Below are 17,355 nucleotides of genomic sequence, written 5' to 3'. Positions count from 1 at the left end.
AATGGCTGCCATTCGTAAATGGTTACATTAATGCGAATAAAGGAGGGAAGTAATAGTGCTAAGCTGTACTAATGTATGTATTTCTGTCAAACACGATAGCGCTAAAATAACCGATATGACACAACAAATCCTTATAAAGAAAATGAGTAAAAGTCGATCGTATGTCCTTGCATTGCCAACAAAGAAACGGCTTAATGCAACAAGAAAGATCAATGGCCATATATATCGGACAAATGCAAGTCAATTGCGCGAATCCGAATCAGTGTTGCTTGTCAACACACGTACGAATAACCATTACCACTGTATACAGTGCCTATGTAGATACCGTTGTTTTATTACCGACATGCACTTGTTTTGTATTAATAGAATTTACAACGCTACGGTCACTGGGGTCCACGGCACGCATCTATAAATGTATCCGATTGGATACTCCTTGTTATACAATGTTTGGGAACTTTCCTTAGCGAATGACCTGTTGTCTAGAAGTTGAGTACTCAAATTGTTTTGCTAGCATTAAACTTTTTATCGCTTTTGAAAAACATCCACGGAAAGTTTTTGGGGTTGGCGAATGATGTTAATAGTTTTTCTGAATTCCAGTGATATAAAACGTATGTAAGTGACCTAGGTTCTGAAATACAATGAGATCTAATCGGAACAGTAACGTTACGTTTGATTTACAGATCGTTATATGTCTTGCTTGAATTATCATTAAAACAGTTTATTTCTCTAATTTCTGAATCAAACATTACTTACCTATGCCTTCCAACCTATAGGGACCTCGCTTTAGCCATACCCGCTGTTATCTGACCTTTGTAACCCATTCAGCAGGGTATACCGGTATCCTATGGCAAGATTTGTGACAGCTCAAGACATGTCATAGATATGATGATGGACACGCAGCCGTTTCAAGCTCTAACAGCAAAGGGACTCAAACTGGTTCTGTAATCAATATCTTAAACCTAATTGTGGCAACATTGCTTAACGATTCAAGCGATAACATGGCAATTTAACCGCTCAAGCGATTAAGCAACAATACTTAAAATTAAATCGATTACATTAATATCTATCATACCATGTTTTTCTTAATTTCGACGTTTTGTAATATAATGAGCGGTTAACGATGAAGGACAGTGGTATTTCCATAAATTAATGGGACAGTAAAAGTAGTCATTCGCAAGGCAATCCCGCCATTTCTGTGCCAATGGCTGCCATTCGTAAATGGTTACATTACACGCGAATAAAGGAGGGAAGTAATAGTGCTAAACAGTGCTAATGTATGTATTTCTGTCAAACACGATAGCGCACCCAGTTTTAAGCTTACGATCGGTAAGGTTAGTAAACTAACGATTAACCTCTTTTGAGCGACTGTGAGAGAGTTCTATATTCTGTCTTATTTAACGTTTCTAGTTAGATATAGTTTAAAAGTCAATATACTTATTTTTACATTAAATACATCAGTTCTTATTTAAACTGCATCAATCTTTATGACATCTCATCATACTTACTTCTAGCTTCTCGCATACCTATATCTTCTTCATTTGTATCTCATTACCTACCGCAGCAATAAGGGTCTCCTCGATAGCAAATCGATCAAAATTCACTCAGAAGTGAAATGCGTCGAAGAAAACAAGTTATTATGATGTGGGTCACATCATCGTAAACGCAATATGACTTCGATCAAGTCATTAAGTATGTTACTGCTCTCACCTGTGTTCCATCAGGTAGAATATAAGATAGCTATGGGGATATAGGTCATGTATGGAAAACTTCATTAATTTATTGGAAACTTGTATTTGACTTATGCTTTATGACCCCTTAAAAAGGTATTTAGGAATGCCCCCCAAAATTAAGGGGTTGATAAATAACTTGACTACCAATTTGAGCGATTAGAACATTCATCACATGAAAAGCGTGCACAATGGTTGCTTTCCGTTCGAGAAGAAAGTCAAAATGCAATATAAGTAATCTCGATACCACAGCATGACACGCAAAACTCATATGTTACTCAACAACCGTCCCTAAAACTTTTGTGTCACTTATGTCAAATCGATTATTCGATTCGAACACATCCGGCGGTATCGATGGTGTTCGATTCGAACACCGAAAGTGATTGTGCAACGAGGAAATAATGTTGTTAGCACGTGTTGATGATATCGAATGGTTTACGTGATACGTTCATGTTTATAACGTTTTGGAACACGCGATACTTAACCGTAACTTAACTGTTACTTATATAGTATTTTGAATGAAAAAAATTGGAAAAGCGCCTAATTATGAGGTTTGGTATTTTATGGCCTGCTATATGTAATTTATATAGTGATTGCATGCGCAACTGTCAAAAGCGGCAACCATCTTGCTTTTCCGTGTATGTATCCGCGTAACTTTATCTGGTTTCCCTAAAATAGCAGGTCCGTGGTGGTTAAAATTAAGCTATAATTTTTCTCCTAGCAAAAGAGATAGTATTGAGGAAGTAACTGTAGGTAAACAGTTGAATGATACTACTTTATTACTTAGTTGATTTTGCAATTAACCAGCTTCATAAGCCTATTGAAATCTAGCACCGTCATTGACTTCCACAACAATTGTACAACTCTTTTGTGACGCAATTCTCTGCCTTCCTCAACGAAAATATACCATAGACAAAAACCAGCAATTATTTGGTACATTAAATACGTCAGTGTGTACGTGGAGAAATTATGATTCGTTTTGTTTTGGTATGTTTATATCATCAGGCTTTCTTGGCGACGTGAATGAAATTCCAATGTTACGAACCCAAGGAGCATTGATATCGAAGGCATGCACAGTAATAACGTATTGAGTTTCGTTGTTGCATACGTTGTAAATATTTTATGAGGTGGTCAACATTGTAATTTGCATCTCTTTGTGAGGAGAACCTATTTCTGCCGATAAGGCTCTTTACAATTACGATGTATTGTGGTATGGGGCCATAATTTATATGTGAGCATTTATCAGGATCCCTATAAAACCTTACATCGAATAAGTGGTGGTTTTCTAGTTGCAGTTCAACTACATTTACTTTCCTTTTCGTTTACGTAATCGTGCAACAATCCATTCATAGTTGAAAACCTTTTATTTCGTTTTTCACCTTGAAAAGCATTCTATACAAACTGTTTAGTCAAGTTCCCTAATTTACTTGAATTTGAGCTATTGTTCTATTACGAATTAATGTGGGAACTTCTAATAATAGCGTTCCTTCTCGCTGATAAACATAATTGCATAGCAGAGAGAGTATTTCATATCTTACTTATTATCATCCTTCATGTTTCACATTGCATATGTGCAGTATTGCTTATGATTTTTTCGAAGTTTAACTTAATAAATACATTACCTACAAGAACACTGCTCATGGCTCTAAAATTCACACAATTTTTTTTAATGTTCTAGCCAGTACTTACTGTAGTATTTTTGAATTAAGAAGGGTCCAGCTTCATTGGGTTAAAACATGGCCCATAACCATATCTGGAAAACTTATTTAAAACTGAAAATATTGTTAAATTCAAGTGGCATTTGTCAAGCGTTCAAGCGCCGTGTTACTCAACTCACCATTCAGACGAACTCAAGGTGAGATTATGCTTTGCATTTTTTATTAGGACTGCCTTGCCCTGAAACTCTTTGTGACGTGCCAGTACGCTATATACGACTTTCTATACCCTTATGGCCAACGAACAATAGATTATTGTCATTTAATACTTGGTACCTACCTCTACTTGGACCCATCTGCCCACTAACATGGATTTCCCCGGCTTTATCTTCTATTCATATCCTCGCTCGTGGGAGGTTAACTTCCTTTCTCATATCGTGAATTAAAAGCATAAACAAATTGATAAACTGGTAACTGATTTAATAAAGGCCATTTTGTAAGAGCTGACCTCGATCTAGTGCTACCTTTTATTCTAGGTGTCTAGCGATCTATAGATTTGGTCTGTGCGCTTACTTTGGATTTGCTTCAGTAAATCGAACAAAAGAAATGTAGAAACTTTGTTTTGTTTATTGTTTAATATTTAGACTGCCTTAATTATAATTGTTTATTGATTCAACACTCATCACATTAGAATTTTTAAATATCATCAGTGTGGTTTTACGCTCCGATATGGATGCTGATTACTTGCGTCACTCAGAGCTGCTTTAAAGCAACAGATAAGTAACTACATATCTAGAACATACCAAGAAACTTGCATACTTGTTCTAAATTAACATCCTGCGCCTGCGACGCAATCGTTTACGACTCTCAAGAACGACAACACGGCCATGTCGTAATAAGTTCAGCTAAAAACATCGCAATATTGACATCACGATTTTAAGCCTAATGGCTAAACGGGCCATTATTCTTCTGAACGCTACTGTTTCTAGAATCGGAACGATTTTCCCACTAGCCTTAGATATAGCATCTGCACGCTCACTATGAGGTAATTGTGCTATTGTAGTTTCAAGTTGTATAATATAATCAGCTGTAATAACACACCTCCGCAATAAATATAGCTGGCACAAATTACTAGTTAATGAAGCTCCCTTAATCGGCTCAGCGTTAACCGATTCAGCGAAACCTCAAAAGCGAAAGGGACGGCTTGAGGATAAGCACGGAATTTGGATTAATGCGTGTTACGCGTCATCTTATTTATGTAACCTGAGGAAATTAGAGCACAGAGGCGCTAATTTACTGAACACATTCATTATCGTTGCATTTGTCGGGAAGTAATTAATCGAATTGTATTTGCGGATTATTTCCAATTAACTGACATACGAATTCGATTAAAAACGTTTATAAAGACTGGCATATCACACTTCCTATTGTCGTTTTTACTGTCGGAATTTTGTATCAGGAAGTGTAGTAAACAAAATAAAAATTTAATGATAACTTGTAGTGTGGGTTTTATCTTGCACGCTCAGTGCATTATGTTGCGTGACGTCATTCGTATGTATTGTTTAGTACAATTAGACGTAGGTAGACAAGTTTATGTAACTCTAGAACTAAGTATTATGTCCTTCAGCATTCTATCTGATATCTATGCTGGCATTTTAGTTGCTGCTACAGGTATCAAGTAACTAGAACTTCAATTATTATTTTATTGCCCGGAGCGTTGTTTAATACATTGTCAGTGACATAATGTTGGACAAAAAGTCCATTAAAGTTAGAAGCTGGAGAAAAAAAAGAAAGAGCAAGCTCTTAGAAAATAGAAGACATTCACTACTCCGCTTCGAAGAATAGGAGGAAAACCAGTACGAAAACACGCGAACCAGTACGCTACGGAGTCAAGTAACTTTATAGTAAAAAGTATGACAGGTATAAAATCTTTTTATAAACAAAAGTATTCGTTAAGGCCTCGTGTCATTGGTCCGTTTTCGGAATTCGCCGGTTCGATACACTATAAGCTATTATTATCTAGAAACGACATTCGCAGAAACCGGTAAACTGGTTTTCGAAGTGGGCCCTGCGTAACCACATCTATCTAAAGTGAACCATCGGGGGGCAGCACTAGCAATCTCACAGATTTACATACTGATGTATTTATACAAGGTTTGCTCGTATATCTAAACTGAATTTTAATGATCCACTTACTTATTCTCTATTTATCGTAGTCCTTAAGATAATGCTTTGATGCTGTCTGAATTTAATAAAATCATTGAGTTTATCAGTTGTTTGTGAGATAAGGAGTAGTTTGCACTTTAAAGTCTGCGTTATAACTTTTTTCAAACAGGCTAACCTAGACATTTTAAAATATAAATCGCGAAGTATTTGCGACTTTAGAGGACACTTATGCAAATGATAACAACAAACCAAAACGGACATTACGTCATTTTCTTATTTGCTTAAATGTATTCAACAACGGTTATATTTGACCGTACCTATGTTTACGTAGATACCTACATAGACACTTATGGCCCTCTAAAATAAACCGCCCATTTTTCATACCGATCTCTATCCTGCTTTTCTGGATAGTACCTAGGTATAAGTTTGTGACATTAGACCTCATTATATAGTTATGTCAGATTCTTTTGTCATTTAACCCAGTTTCATGATATTGAAAACAAACTTTCATCTATGTCCTTTGGGCAGCTTTTTCTACATCAATACCCACAAGGTTACGCATTCTCACGTACGAAGTTATCGACAACAGACAAACGTTGTACAACACTAGACCCTAGAGTATATGAGTATAATACTCTTATATACTTATTCATGTTATTAAAGGAAAAATAGGCGGCTTACTTGATAGGCCAGGCTTCATTTGTATCCGTCAAGGATCGGATTAACTATTCGCCGAACGGCTCAAGAAGGCCCGTCCTACGTGTAATTAACTTGTTATGAAACTACAATACCCTATTACCTTGCTAGGCTGTTCCCGTGGTTCTGTCATTATTTGAAAAAAAAACATGATCATGAAATGGGTACAACGTTATTGCTTAAACATTAGCCTAACATATACACAAACACTGTTGATTTAATGCGCACCTAAATAGTTTAAATAGTTTAAAACGACGTAAGATCTTATAATTTATTCATTATCCTAAAAATATGTAATATTTTGATCTGAAACCCGATCGGTAAAAAAAACAAATCTTACTTTAAATTCAGATTATAACATTAGCATAATTTATCTCAGGTCAAATCCACTAAACGGACATAGATACAAAGTAACAAATAGATATTCCGAGTAGATACATATACTTAGCTAAGCACAAGCTTTACCTGACTCAGTTTCAGATAAAGGTTGGAAGTATAATCTATGCTAGGTAAGTACTTAATGGGCTTAGTGGACAGGCTTTATAAACATTCATAGGTTTACAAAGACTAATATTAATATGAATGACAATTATAAATGGCGTAAAATAATCATGATTCTTGGAAAAGAACGTATTTCCTTCAGGTTCTTATAATGTTAATAGCTGTTCCAAGCATTCCGAGTATCCTGACGGAACTAATTCCCGCACCCGGATAAAAGGAAGAGTGTGTCCTTTTTGAGGCTCTAGCTAGACTACTAGACATCAGTGCAGTAGTTTTGGCATGAAATCGTGACCAATAGTTACTTTTGTATTTAAGGATACCTAAGGATTGACTTTTTTTAAAGAATTTAAAGAAGACAGTATTAAAAAAGACAGTATAGCGATACAAGCCAATTATTCCAGTTTCAATAAAGGAAAGGCAAGGTGAAGATAAAGGTTATCGCTTAACACAATCGTGTTAGAGGGCTCACTATCGCCAGCTTACGAAATCTAAGGTCATCGAATCGCCAAAGGTTCGAAATAGGTTAGGAAATAATTCTGAAAGGTTGTAGGTAAACGGTGCGGTTCAAAATTCCGATTTCTCGTTTTAATTAATTGTTACGCTCGTTAGACCAATTAGCACTTCATTATTACCAATTAAATAGATCGTGATCTTATTTTCTCGTATTGTCGTTTATGGTCAAATAGTTTCTTGTAGTTTACTACTATCTGTTTCATCATCGTCATCAACTCGGCTGCGGCCTCCTCTCTCACAGAAGGTTTGAGCGATAAAGTCACCACGCTTGCGCCATGCGGGTTGGTAATTTCCATTTTTTGGTCCAGGTTTCTCCAAAATGTTTTCCTTCGCCTTTAATCAGCCAATGGTGTCCAAGATATTGTTTGAAACTATCAGTTTAAATACAAGAAATAAAAAGAAAGTTAAAGCAGAAATGCAACGCGCAAAAATGTAATGCTGATTACAAAAGTTAACACTTCAACGGTCTATAATCCGGTAAATATTGTTGGCTAACATTTAAAACCGTGGCTAATTCGACATTAGTAGGTTTCATACGTAACCAAACATACAATGACCGATCACGGAACAAGCACAGGGCAGTCATTCGTTTACGAAACAGGCATTACTCAATTGTTATGGACTTTTCATTGTGAAAAGAGCTATTTTTTGGGACTACTAAGTAGAAGTAATCAGAACTTAGTAATATATTCTTAGCTTAGTCTCCTTTATCAGTAAACTCGCTATCTGGAGGAACTACTTCTAGCACCAGTGTAAAAAGTAAACTATGTAAGTAGGTATATGTTGTTTGTTCTGATGAAAGTACAAGTAACTTTACTACCAAGTTCCATGAGTCCTTTGAGCCGTTTGTACTTAAAGAAGTACCAACACGAGTAGTGTTATAACTTTTTCCTATGAAATCATTTACATCCTAAGGGTACTACATAGTGCTATAGTCATAATGCAGAAAAAGCATATAGCCGTTTCTAAGGATCTGTTTACTTTACGTCAAGAAATAAAAACCGATTTAGAGAACTCTTCAATTTTATCTGAATGAATGTTAACATTGAATCAAAGTACTGCTAGCACTCCTCTCTCATTTCCATCATTATTGCTAACTGCATATTTTTCTATAATGTCTCTAGGAACATCATGAAAAACATTAATTTCCTCTCCGTCTGTGTTGCTATTTTCTTTGTTTTTGTAACTACTTGAATAGTTCTGCCTTTCCTATTTACCTTTATACTACAACAATACATAAAATACTATTATGATTTAACAGTTTACACAAAAACTTGAAATCATTGAAATCTTTGTTTTTCAATACGCCTAGTTCTATAGTAAGTGTCCCAATAAAAACGTTTATTTGATTATGACACTTAAATTAAGGCAATACAACTTAAATTTGTTTGTCAGTATGTATTATTACGTTGGTATGTATGAGCACTATGATTGATGAATGTATCGTTGTCATCGAGCTATTGTTCTATCATGATTTACAATTTGTAGGCATTAAATACAGCCGTATATTTTGTAACCACTTATCTGAACCAAAACAATGAACATTTGTGGGCGTTAAATTATTTCATCAAAGATACGTAAGATGATATTATATTTGGTTTATGAACAAGTGATTATAAAATTGTTACCGATACAGTATTGGTAACAGTCTCATTAACTTGTGCTGCATAAGAGTATAACGACTTTTTTGATCCACATTCTGCAATCACCAATGTTTTTGTTACAAATTAAATCAGCATGAAAACCCGATAATTACACGTAAGAGTAACGTTAATGAATCCGTAATCTTTAACTCATTAATACTTGAAGCTCATTTCCTACAAACGTTGTGAGACTTCAGCTCAATATAACAAGTTAATTAGAATAATAACGATGGAGCAATCATGCATAAAGTCGTTCCGTATGGATGACTCAGCCTCGATCCCGTTTCCTATTATAACAAACACATAATACACCGTATTGGACACTCATCTGATTCGTCACTAGTCTTGTACCTACCTTTGACTATTGACCTTTATTTATTCCCTTATTCGTCACACCCGACACATCAATTCACCTTACTGTAGGAATCGGCTTAGGCGCAGTCAGCTTCCTCAAAACAAGCGAAAATATTCTTACATAATATTCTAAGAAAAAAAATCTTCTGTTGTCCATTATTAGTGAACAGATTGCACAATGCCTTTGGGCCGTCACTGGGCAGGAATAAGCGGTCGTTTAGATTGCTCTATCGCTTGTTACCCTTACGGCCTCAGGGTCAGTGAAAAACAATGCAGTATCTATGCAGATAATAACATCAGAAGGCGAAAGTAGGATGTATCCGTTGCCAACGGAAAGTGAACTGACTAATCTTATTAACAGGATTACCTACAGTAAAGAAAGTGAAAGAAAATAAAAATGCTACAAAAGAAAATTCAAACAATGTAGGTCAAGACATCTATCTAACAATGTTCGAGTTAATCTGTAAAGATTATAACATAGCTGTAACACTCAACACTATCATTAGAGATCACGCCAATTCTACTTACTTTGTTGAAGCATGTTTTGCAGCAGATGTTGAAAACACAGTGTAACCAATAACCAGGTTTGCTAAATAGAACAATGTTACTGAAATACATATTTGTGGAACAGTAGTGTGACAGACGGGTAAAGAGAGCGAGACACGTCCGTTGCCAAATGCTGAGCATTCGGAGGTAGAAAGTGACCCGTCGTGACAATTGTGACAAAGGTCGGAAGTGATTTCCAATAGTAACGACCCTTGACGAGTCGCTCACCGAAACTCGACAGTTGGAGACAATCTGCATTGAGCGGTTTCTAATCTGTGTGTGCCACATTTGTATTACATAAGAGTTCCAAAAATTGTGTTTGTACATAAACATCGTCGACTCCGTTGGTTGTTATCAGCTGTTTCAATTCTAAAACGAGGTGCAGCTTTAGCTTGTAAATTTTTGGGTACTCCTTTATCGCTGAACCCACAGCGAGAGGGATGTGTCAGACTGACTTACTAAAACCTACCTTTGTTCCGTCTAGAGCCCTTTCTGTACCAGGGCCATTGTAACGCATTCAAACACAGTCCCACTCTCCTATCCCTGGGATTAAGTAAACAGAGCACTGGTGACTCTTATTAATTGCTTTGTTATGGTTGTTTCATCTTTTCATCAGGACCGTTTATTTTTTTCCGTTTTACTCGCCCTACATTCTAATGAATAACAATTACGTGGCGTGTTGGTATCTATGTCAACTAATAGTGTAATGTTGTTCTTGAGGATTCCGTTACAATCTTGGGTGGAACTGGTGGCGTTTGTGCTGGCTGATACGAAAAATGTAACTGTCGACCATTAACCCAAAGAAATAATACTGAACTGGAACACGCATGGTGCATTTCTGAAAAAATATACTGAACGATACTTATTTCAAATTGTTGCCAAAACTGATACAATAGAAAAAACAATGCATAAAACATCACACCTACATAATTTTATTTATTTAATATCAATAGCTTACAAGAAAGCCCCGCAAAATCTGTGTCAATGCGAATAAAAGTGAAAAGGTATTAATATAAAATGATTTAACGAAAATTTCTAAACGGTTGGAGCGTGACACGGCCACCATATGTTTTAGTATTGATAATAATATGTAATTATAATATCGGCGACAGAAATGTGTGTCAAACCGCGACCCAGCAAAATATTTGGTCGGCAGAGTAACCGCGGCGTTCGAGGAGAAATGCATACAACATTTTATAGCTTCTCGTAAATTTTCAACCGGTAGAGATGCTTCTAATAATAGCTTGGTTTTAATATTTTCTTTAAGTATCTTGACTCCCACGTGTATAGCTATTAGCAGTAGCCTAAAATACACGTAGGTCTTGTGTTTATTTATAGCTGCATTCATTAAGTTATGTTTTGACTATTATAGAATAGACATGTGCAATGGTATTGAAACCGCGTGCTCGATAGTTTATTAGATAATAATAGATCATCTATTTTAATCATTTAGTAAGAGCTTGATTTGAATTGTACATTTACTGATATTTTAAAAATAGCTTTGCTTTCTGCAAAATGTTATCTCACATCTTTTCAATTGTTTAAAGAAATCTTATTCGCGGTTTTCTCAGCTTTGATGTTAAGAGGACGAATTGGAATTTTTGGCGCCAAGGATTTCAATTTTTCTCAGTAAATACAAAACGGATCAAAATACAACTTGGTTACCTGAAAGTTCATGATATAAACCTTATTTTGTTAGACGTAGAAACATGATTAGGTAACTTTTATAACAGAGAAAAATATATCAAACATACCTCTTTTTAAAAAGAGATTCACATATTATGGGCATACGGGACCGATTTAAGCCTCTTAACTTTTTTAGTAGTTGAGTATGTACATACTCTTTAAAATTGTAGAAGGAATTTTTATCAAATTGTCATTTCTAAATAATAAAATTACAAAACCATTTTGTCGCTTACGACTTTTAGTTATAAGCTAGCGCGCGTATTGTTATCCTCGCCCCGCTCAGACGCTCCGACCCCTTTTGGCGCCTTAGATGCGCGTGCCGGTTATGGAATTATTGTTGACCAATTCCTCGCCTTAACGGTCGATCGCCACCATATGTTCCGTTGTATTAAGTGAACGCGTGCAAATGTTGATTGCGGTTTCGGAAATGGTGTTATACTCATTCAACGGTCCTACCGTTGAGCTCGGACCACGGAGTTTCGGAGCAAGGAATCCTGACGGACATCCATCCAAGTCGGTTATTCACCCTCGTTACAGCAGTAGTTCATGTCAGCAAAGAAATTATTCATTCAGGAAACCTGTCCTCGAAACCCGTTTGTATCTATTTCAACGAGAACGTTTAATTATGTAATGGCGTAGATCGAATCAACTACATAGTCGAGTTTTTAGCAAACATTCCATATGTGCAATTATAAAAACCTTACAGCCTTACTAGTGTTTAGAAATAGGAGAGGCCTGGATCATTATTGGAATTGCATGCAATTCATGCATTACGTTGCGGTGAAAGAAAGCCAAGCCTGATATCAAGGGGATTAAAACTCAACAAATCTAGATAGACATTTCTACAAAGAGAATAAAACAGGATCTTCCTTTCACAATTATTTTAAAACGCATGATTCATGCCTGGCAATATGCATCAGATAAAATAGAACTTGATGCATAAATATTACTAAGATAAGCATAAGTAGACGCAATGTTTGAGGGCCATAGAAACGCATCATGTGAGTCATATTTTAACTTTTATATGAGACCTTTGACTTGACCTCAAATTGAAATCCGCAATTTCTAATAATAAACTAATATTTGTAAACATATTTATAGATTATTTTATACACTTTCTTCACCTAAGTACACTGATTTTATTGTACGTTGCATTCATGTGCAGTGAAAGGGGGACAGCAGCAAAGCATGATTTTACGTAAATTGCTAATGTTATTTATCTAGGTAATTGATTGTATTTACAAGAGACAATTGATTTTCTTTTAATAAACTTCCTCCAATCCAATTGGTCTTGTATGAACGTGGTGATAAACTCCTATTGGTGCCCCGTTTAAGCAGAGATTGTGCATTGCTCTTTTTTCTATCTATGAGTGAGTAATAAGAGAGGTAGGATATCTATATATTAAGAAAAACAAATTTTAAATCAAATCTAGTATGAGTTATATTTGAATTTAAAAGACTCGACAGATATTCTTACCTACACATATACGTAACTAAGTAGTTGGTGCACTATGGAGGAAGTAAAAGTGACCCGTGGGTCGTTCGACTGCCGACTGGCGCGAATATTATGCTAACAATAGGTAGGAATGTACCTACACTTAGCCACTTGACGCTATCACTGATTCGTAGTTGAAAGAAGTTCCATTAAAGTTTTTGGACTTTTTCCCCTTAACAGCTCGAACCCTATTTGGACCTTAGGAACGTTACATGGTTAGGCGTTTGAAAATCTCGTAGCCTAGCAATGAAAATGAAAAGCCTACTGAAACCAAACTTTTCTTCGGCAAACCAGTACGTTTAAATTTTATTTATTTTTTACACCGATTTCCATAGCAAGCAAAGTTAATAGCTTTAAGCAGGTACGGAAACTCTATGTTTTTTCAGATGCCTGCAATTCTGAAACTTATAATAGTGAAACTGTAAAGTTACTGCATTTACATGATTGTGTATTTTTACCTAGTTACATGGTGCCTAGATACTCATTTGTAACACACACGGTGGTTATTGAAGAGTATCGGATCGTGACAGCCAACAACATAGTGTTACATACATACCCATGTAATAATGGAATGCTTAGATTACAGTGCCTCTCTATACAATCCACGCCCCGTGAATGTGCATAGGTAGGTACCTATACAAATGTTCAGGCAAGTATAGTTCAACAACAATGCACACTGGCTTAGATATTGTGGGAAACTCACTGAAAATTCTTCGTACTCGGAGACTAATCTGAATAATGAAAGAGAAAATAAGAATATTCTTTGTACATTAGATGTGTATCTTTTGATGTGCCTCGTCTCTAAAAAAAATATTTCGTTAACCATCTAAAAGTTCAGAACTTTATGGATTTTGTGCAGTCCACAAAAAATGATTTTTTTTTTCATTTCAACTGTGGTTAAGAAATTTGTAGCAGCGCCATCTAGCAAAATTCAAGGAACTTGTTCGTATGCGCGATTGCGTGTAAGTACACGTAAACCTCGCGAGATGGCGCTTTTACTCAGTGCTTCAGAAGTGCCGCATGAGCTTAACAGATGGCGCTGCATACATCTTGCTGGAATATTTTTTTATTTTATATACCTACTTTACGTTTACGGCTATGTTATGAATTAATAATGTTCTTGCTCAAATTAGGATAGAGATTAAAATGTACAATTTTGGTTTTATCCTGTTAGTTAATTGAGACAGAATGGCACGGAAGGTGGGGCAGTAGTAAGTGGACCTTCGATCTTACATTCGTAGTTTCGATTCTTTGAATCACTAGTTGCGTACTTATTGCTGGCAGAATATTTGCATCAATGGTAAAGAATGACCCATAATAAATTGTTTACATTCCTTCAAGCTGTAAATGTTGCATGATGGAATTATTGTAGGTACCTTCAAAGTTAAACATAACTTTTGTTATTATCAATCTGCTTACGTCAAACCATACAACATATTCTCAGAACCCAAAGGTGTAATTAGAATGTACAAAATCTGAGTCACCTTCATGAATGAAAGGATTTTTATTATTGGGTTTATCCGTTGCAATGATATTCTAAGTTCCCTTCCCATCCAAAAGGTGACTCAAATACCGGTATAGCAAGGAGATAAAACGTTACTAATGTATTAATCTGCCTTAGTTCTGACTATAGATAAGATTATATATATAAGGTTCTTCGTCTAACTAATGAAACAAAATGAGAACCTCCTCCTTTTTGGGAAGTCGGTTAAAAACAAAGTTGAACAACTTGAATTATACAAGCTCAAGAACATACGTCATAATTTTATTGCATTTTTCTTATAATCCAATAAAGCTAATTTGTATCAGACGTTATAAATTCAATTAAGTCGATGTCTGTCTACCTACATCAAGTACAGCCACATCCAGAAATAAATTATAATCAAGAACCATCCATCTTTCTGGTTTTGTAAGACCAAAAACGCGTTGGCCGTGTAAAATCGACTGCCCCTTGTTCGCTGGATCTTGTTTCAATTTTTTTTCCTCGTTGAAGATGTATCAGACGCATTATCCTGGAGGTTTGGTATCGGGTGCGGAGGTCGGGAGGGGGGGGGGGACGCTGGTACTCTGCGCCCGTCGCGTGCGCATAACTTGAGCCTGACGTCACACGAGGGCCCGGTAAAAAACGCCATGAACCCGGCTCGTCAAGGCCTCCGAGACTCCAGCATTTGCATGTTATACCTACATACTAATGTGATTTGCTCACGTTTCGGTATGCTACAAGGGCATAGTTGCATGCCTAGGAGACTCATTTGCATTTTTGAAGTTCACAAAGAACTGCGAGGATGTTTAAAAAAAAAAAGCTTGATGCTCAAAATATTCTGTGGCTACATAATATTTTACTATTTGGCTAGTTAGGAACAGAAGTGATCCAAGTAACATTTTTGACAAAATGGAGCTAAGTCGATTTTTGGAACTTTTGAGTATGAAGTGAGGTTGTGCAAAAGTAATCCAAGTGCTATTCAGTACTTTTTCAAACAAACTCTTTTATGTTACGTTTCTGTATTTCAACAAATATTGCTATTTTCTACAATTAAATCAATATTTTTATCAAAATTGCATTTACTAAAGAAAAACAGCTATGAAAGTTTGAGTTATGTTTATATCTATCAAATAACAAACATATTTTAAATCATGTGCTCAACATAATTATGATATTCATAAAAACGCATTTCTATGAATATCTCAACTTTTAAAAAATGCTACTTGGATTACTTCTGTTCTTACCTAGCCATTTATTTCTGTTGTCGGTATATTTTTGGGATGTCGTAAAGTGATACTAAATATAGAATTAATAATTTCTCGAACGAATTAATGAATACCTAGTGTCGGTGGTTCGGTTTCTCACAAATAAAAATCCAATACGCTCTGAGGAAAATTATAAGCGACGACGTGTCCGTTAGCTGCACGAGATCAATTTCCTTATATCACGATCGGAGACAGTTACAAGCCCTATATAGATCGCTATCAGTCAATTTAGACATCGATATGATAGTAATATAGAAATAATGCACGATTTTTATTAGGTATCGGCAGTTAGATAAACGGTGAAGTGATTGAAATCCCACGTTACTCGTATTTTTTTTAGAATGTCTTTCCTGGTCAAACGTAGGAGTCTGCTTCACGGATAATTCTCCGTTTAATTTTGGCAACATCACGGAAGGCCCACCTAACCTACATTTTCCACAACACGCAGTAGTTTTTTTTCTACTGTTAAGGTAGCTATTTAGTAAACAGTTTATTCAACGACAAAGTATACAGGAGTATTAATAAAACAATGCCATCATGATGATTTCGCCTTTTATGAGCGTCCAGCATTTACGTTGAATTTTAATTTCTTTGACCCAACGTTAATCAACCGTTATTTTTATTGTCCGTGATATAAGAGTTACATTGTGTTGCTAAATGTAATGTTATTTTTGCAGGTGACAGTATGGGGCAATAACACGGTAGCAGAAATCCTTTGCGAGCCACTGAACGAGCTTGGGGCGGTGTTGGTCGGTCTGCCAAGTGGGCCGCTATCAGCTCCTCAGACCTTACCTCTTGGGGGGTCTGTCCCTCTCCCGGACTCACCTCCACCCGCTCCACCCGAAGCTCTGCTCTTTCTTGGAGGCTCCAAAGCTCCAGTGGAACCCAGAGCATCAGCGTCGGTATTGGAAGGAGAAGTACTAGTCGTGGAATACCAACCTCCGCAATGGGATGGCCGGGATCTGGACACGTTCATTGCTTGGGAAAAGATTTATGGTTAGTATCTATTTAAGTAGGTTAATAGCAATGTTCTATTAGCAGGATGTAATAAAATCATATATTCCAATCATAATCTGTTTGAGGTATAAATAGTTCATGAAACAATGTGTTGAACGTGGACTTTCTTCAAGGAACCTTCCTGCTTAGCACCTACATCAATAAGCTGCAAACGAAGCGATTCAATTCAGTATTCCGCCGGCAATCGCAGCGATGTTTGTAGAAAGCGGTTTGGCAATAAGACACATACGCATGCTATTGTCCAGTAATCTTTCCTAGAAGGCGCTTTTATGCATTAAATATGCAGCCGCTGTGACTACCATACTTTATCAGATGAATAAAGTCGTTTGGAAGTGATTAGATGGGTGACAGTCCAATTATATTTATTTTAATTTGAATATAAGATTTAATTATAGATTTAAGTACTAAATTATTAAATAAATTATTGTAAGCTTTAATTAAGGTTCAAGGAAAATAACATAAAGGTCTCGGTCATTAAGATGAACTTAAAAATGCAAGGTGATTCATTTTACCGATGTGCAAGGTGACCTCACCGTCACCCACGTACATTTTAAAGTCATTCTATACATTGTTATGTAGATTTTTTCAGTAACACGGTCAGTAACCGT

At 36.1% G+C, this 17,355-nt stretch overlaps 1 protein-coding gene across 1 annotated transcript in view; it reads left to right on the top strand.

The window, feature by feature from the left end:
- The window catches only part of LOC124638760, a 120,168-nt gene that overhangs the window by 29,993 nt on the left and 72,820 nt on the right, over positions 1-17,355 (top strand). Inside the window, exon 2 of the mRNA XM_047175840.1 lies at positions 16,408-16,726. Coding sequence (XP_047031796.1) covers positions 16,408-16,726 — 319 coding nt within the window. The remainder of the gene's footprint in view (positions 1-16,407; positions 16,727-17,355) is intronic.

Source organism: Helicoverpa zea, chromosome 18, assembly GCF_022581195.2.
Source record: "Helicoverpa zea isolate HzStark_Cry1AcR chromosome 18, ilHelZeax1.1, whole genome shotgun sequence".
Taxonomy (NCBI): Eukaryota; Metazoa; Arthropoda; class Insecta; order Lepidoptera; family Noctuidae; genus Helicoverpa; species Helicoverpa zea.
Note: the sequence above shows the minus strand (reverse complement) of the source record. Positions and strands in the feature narration are given on the sequence as shown.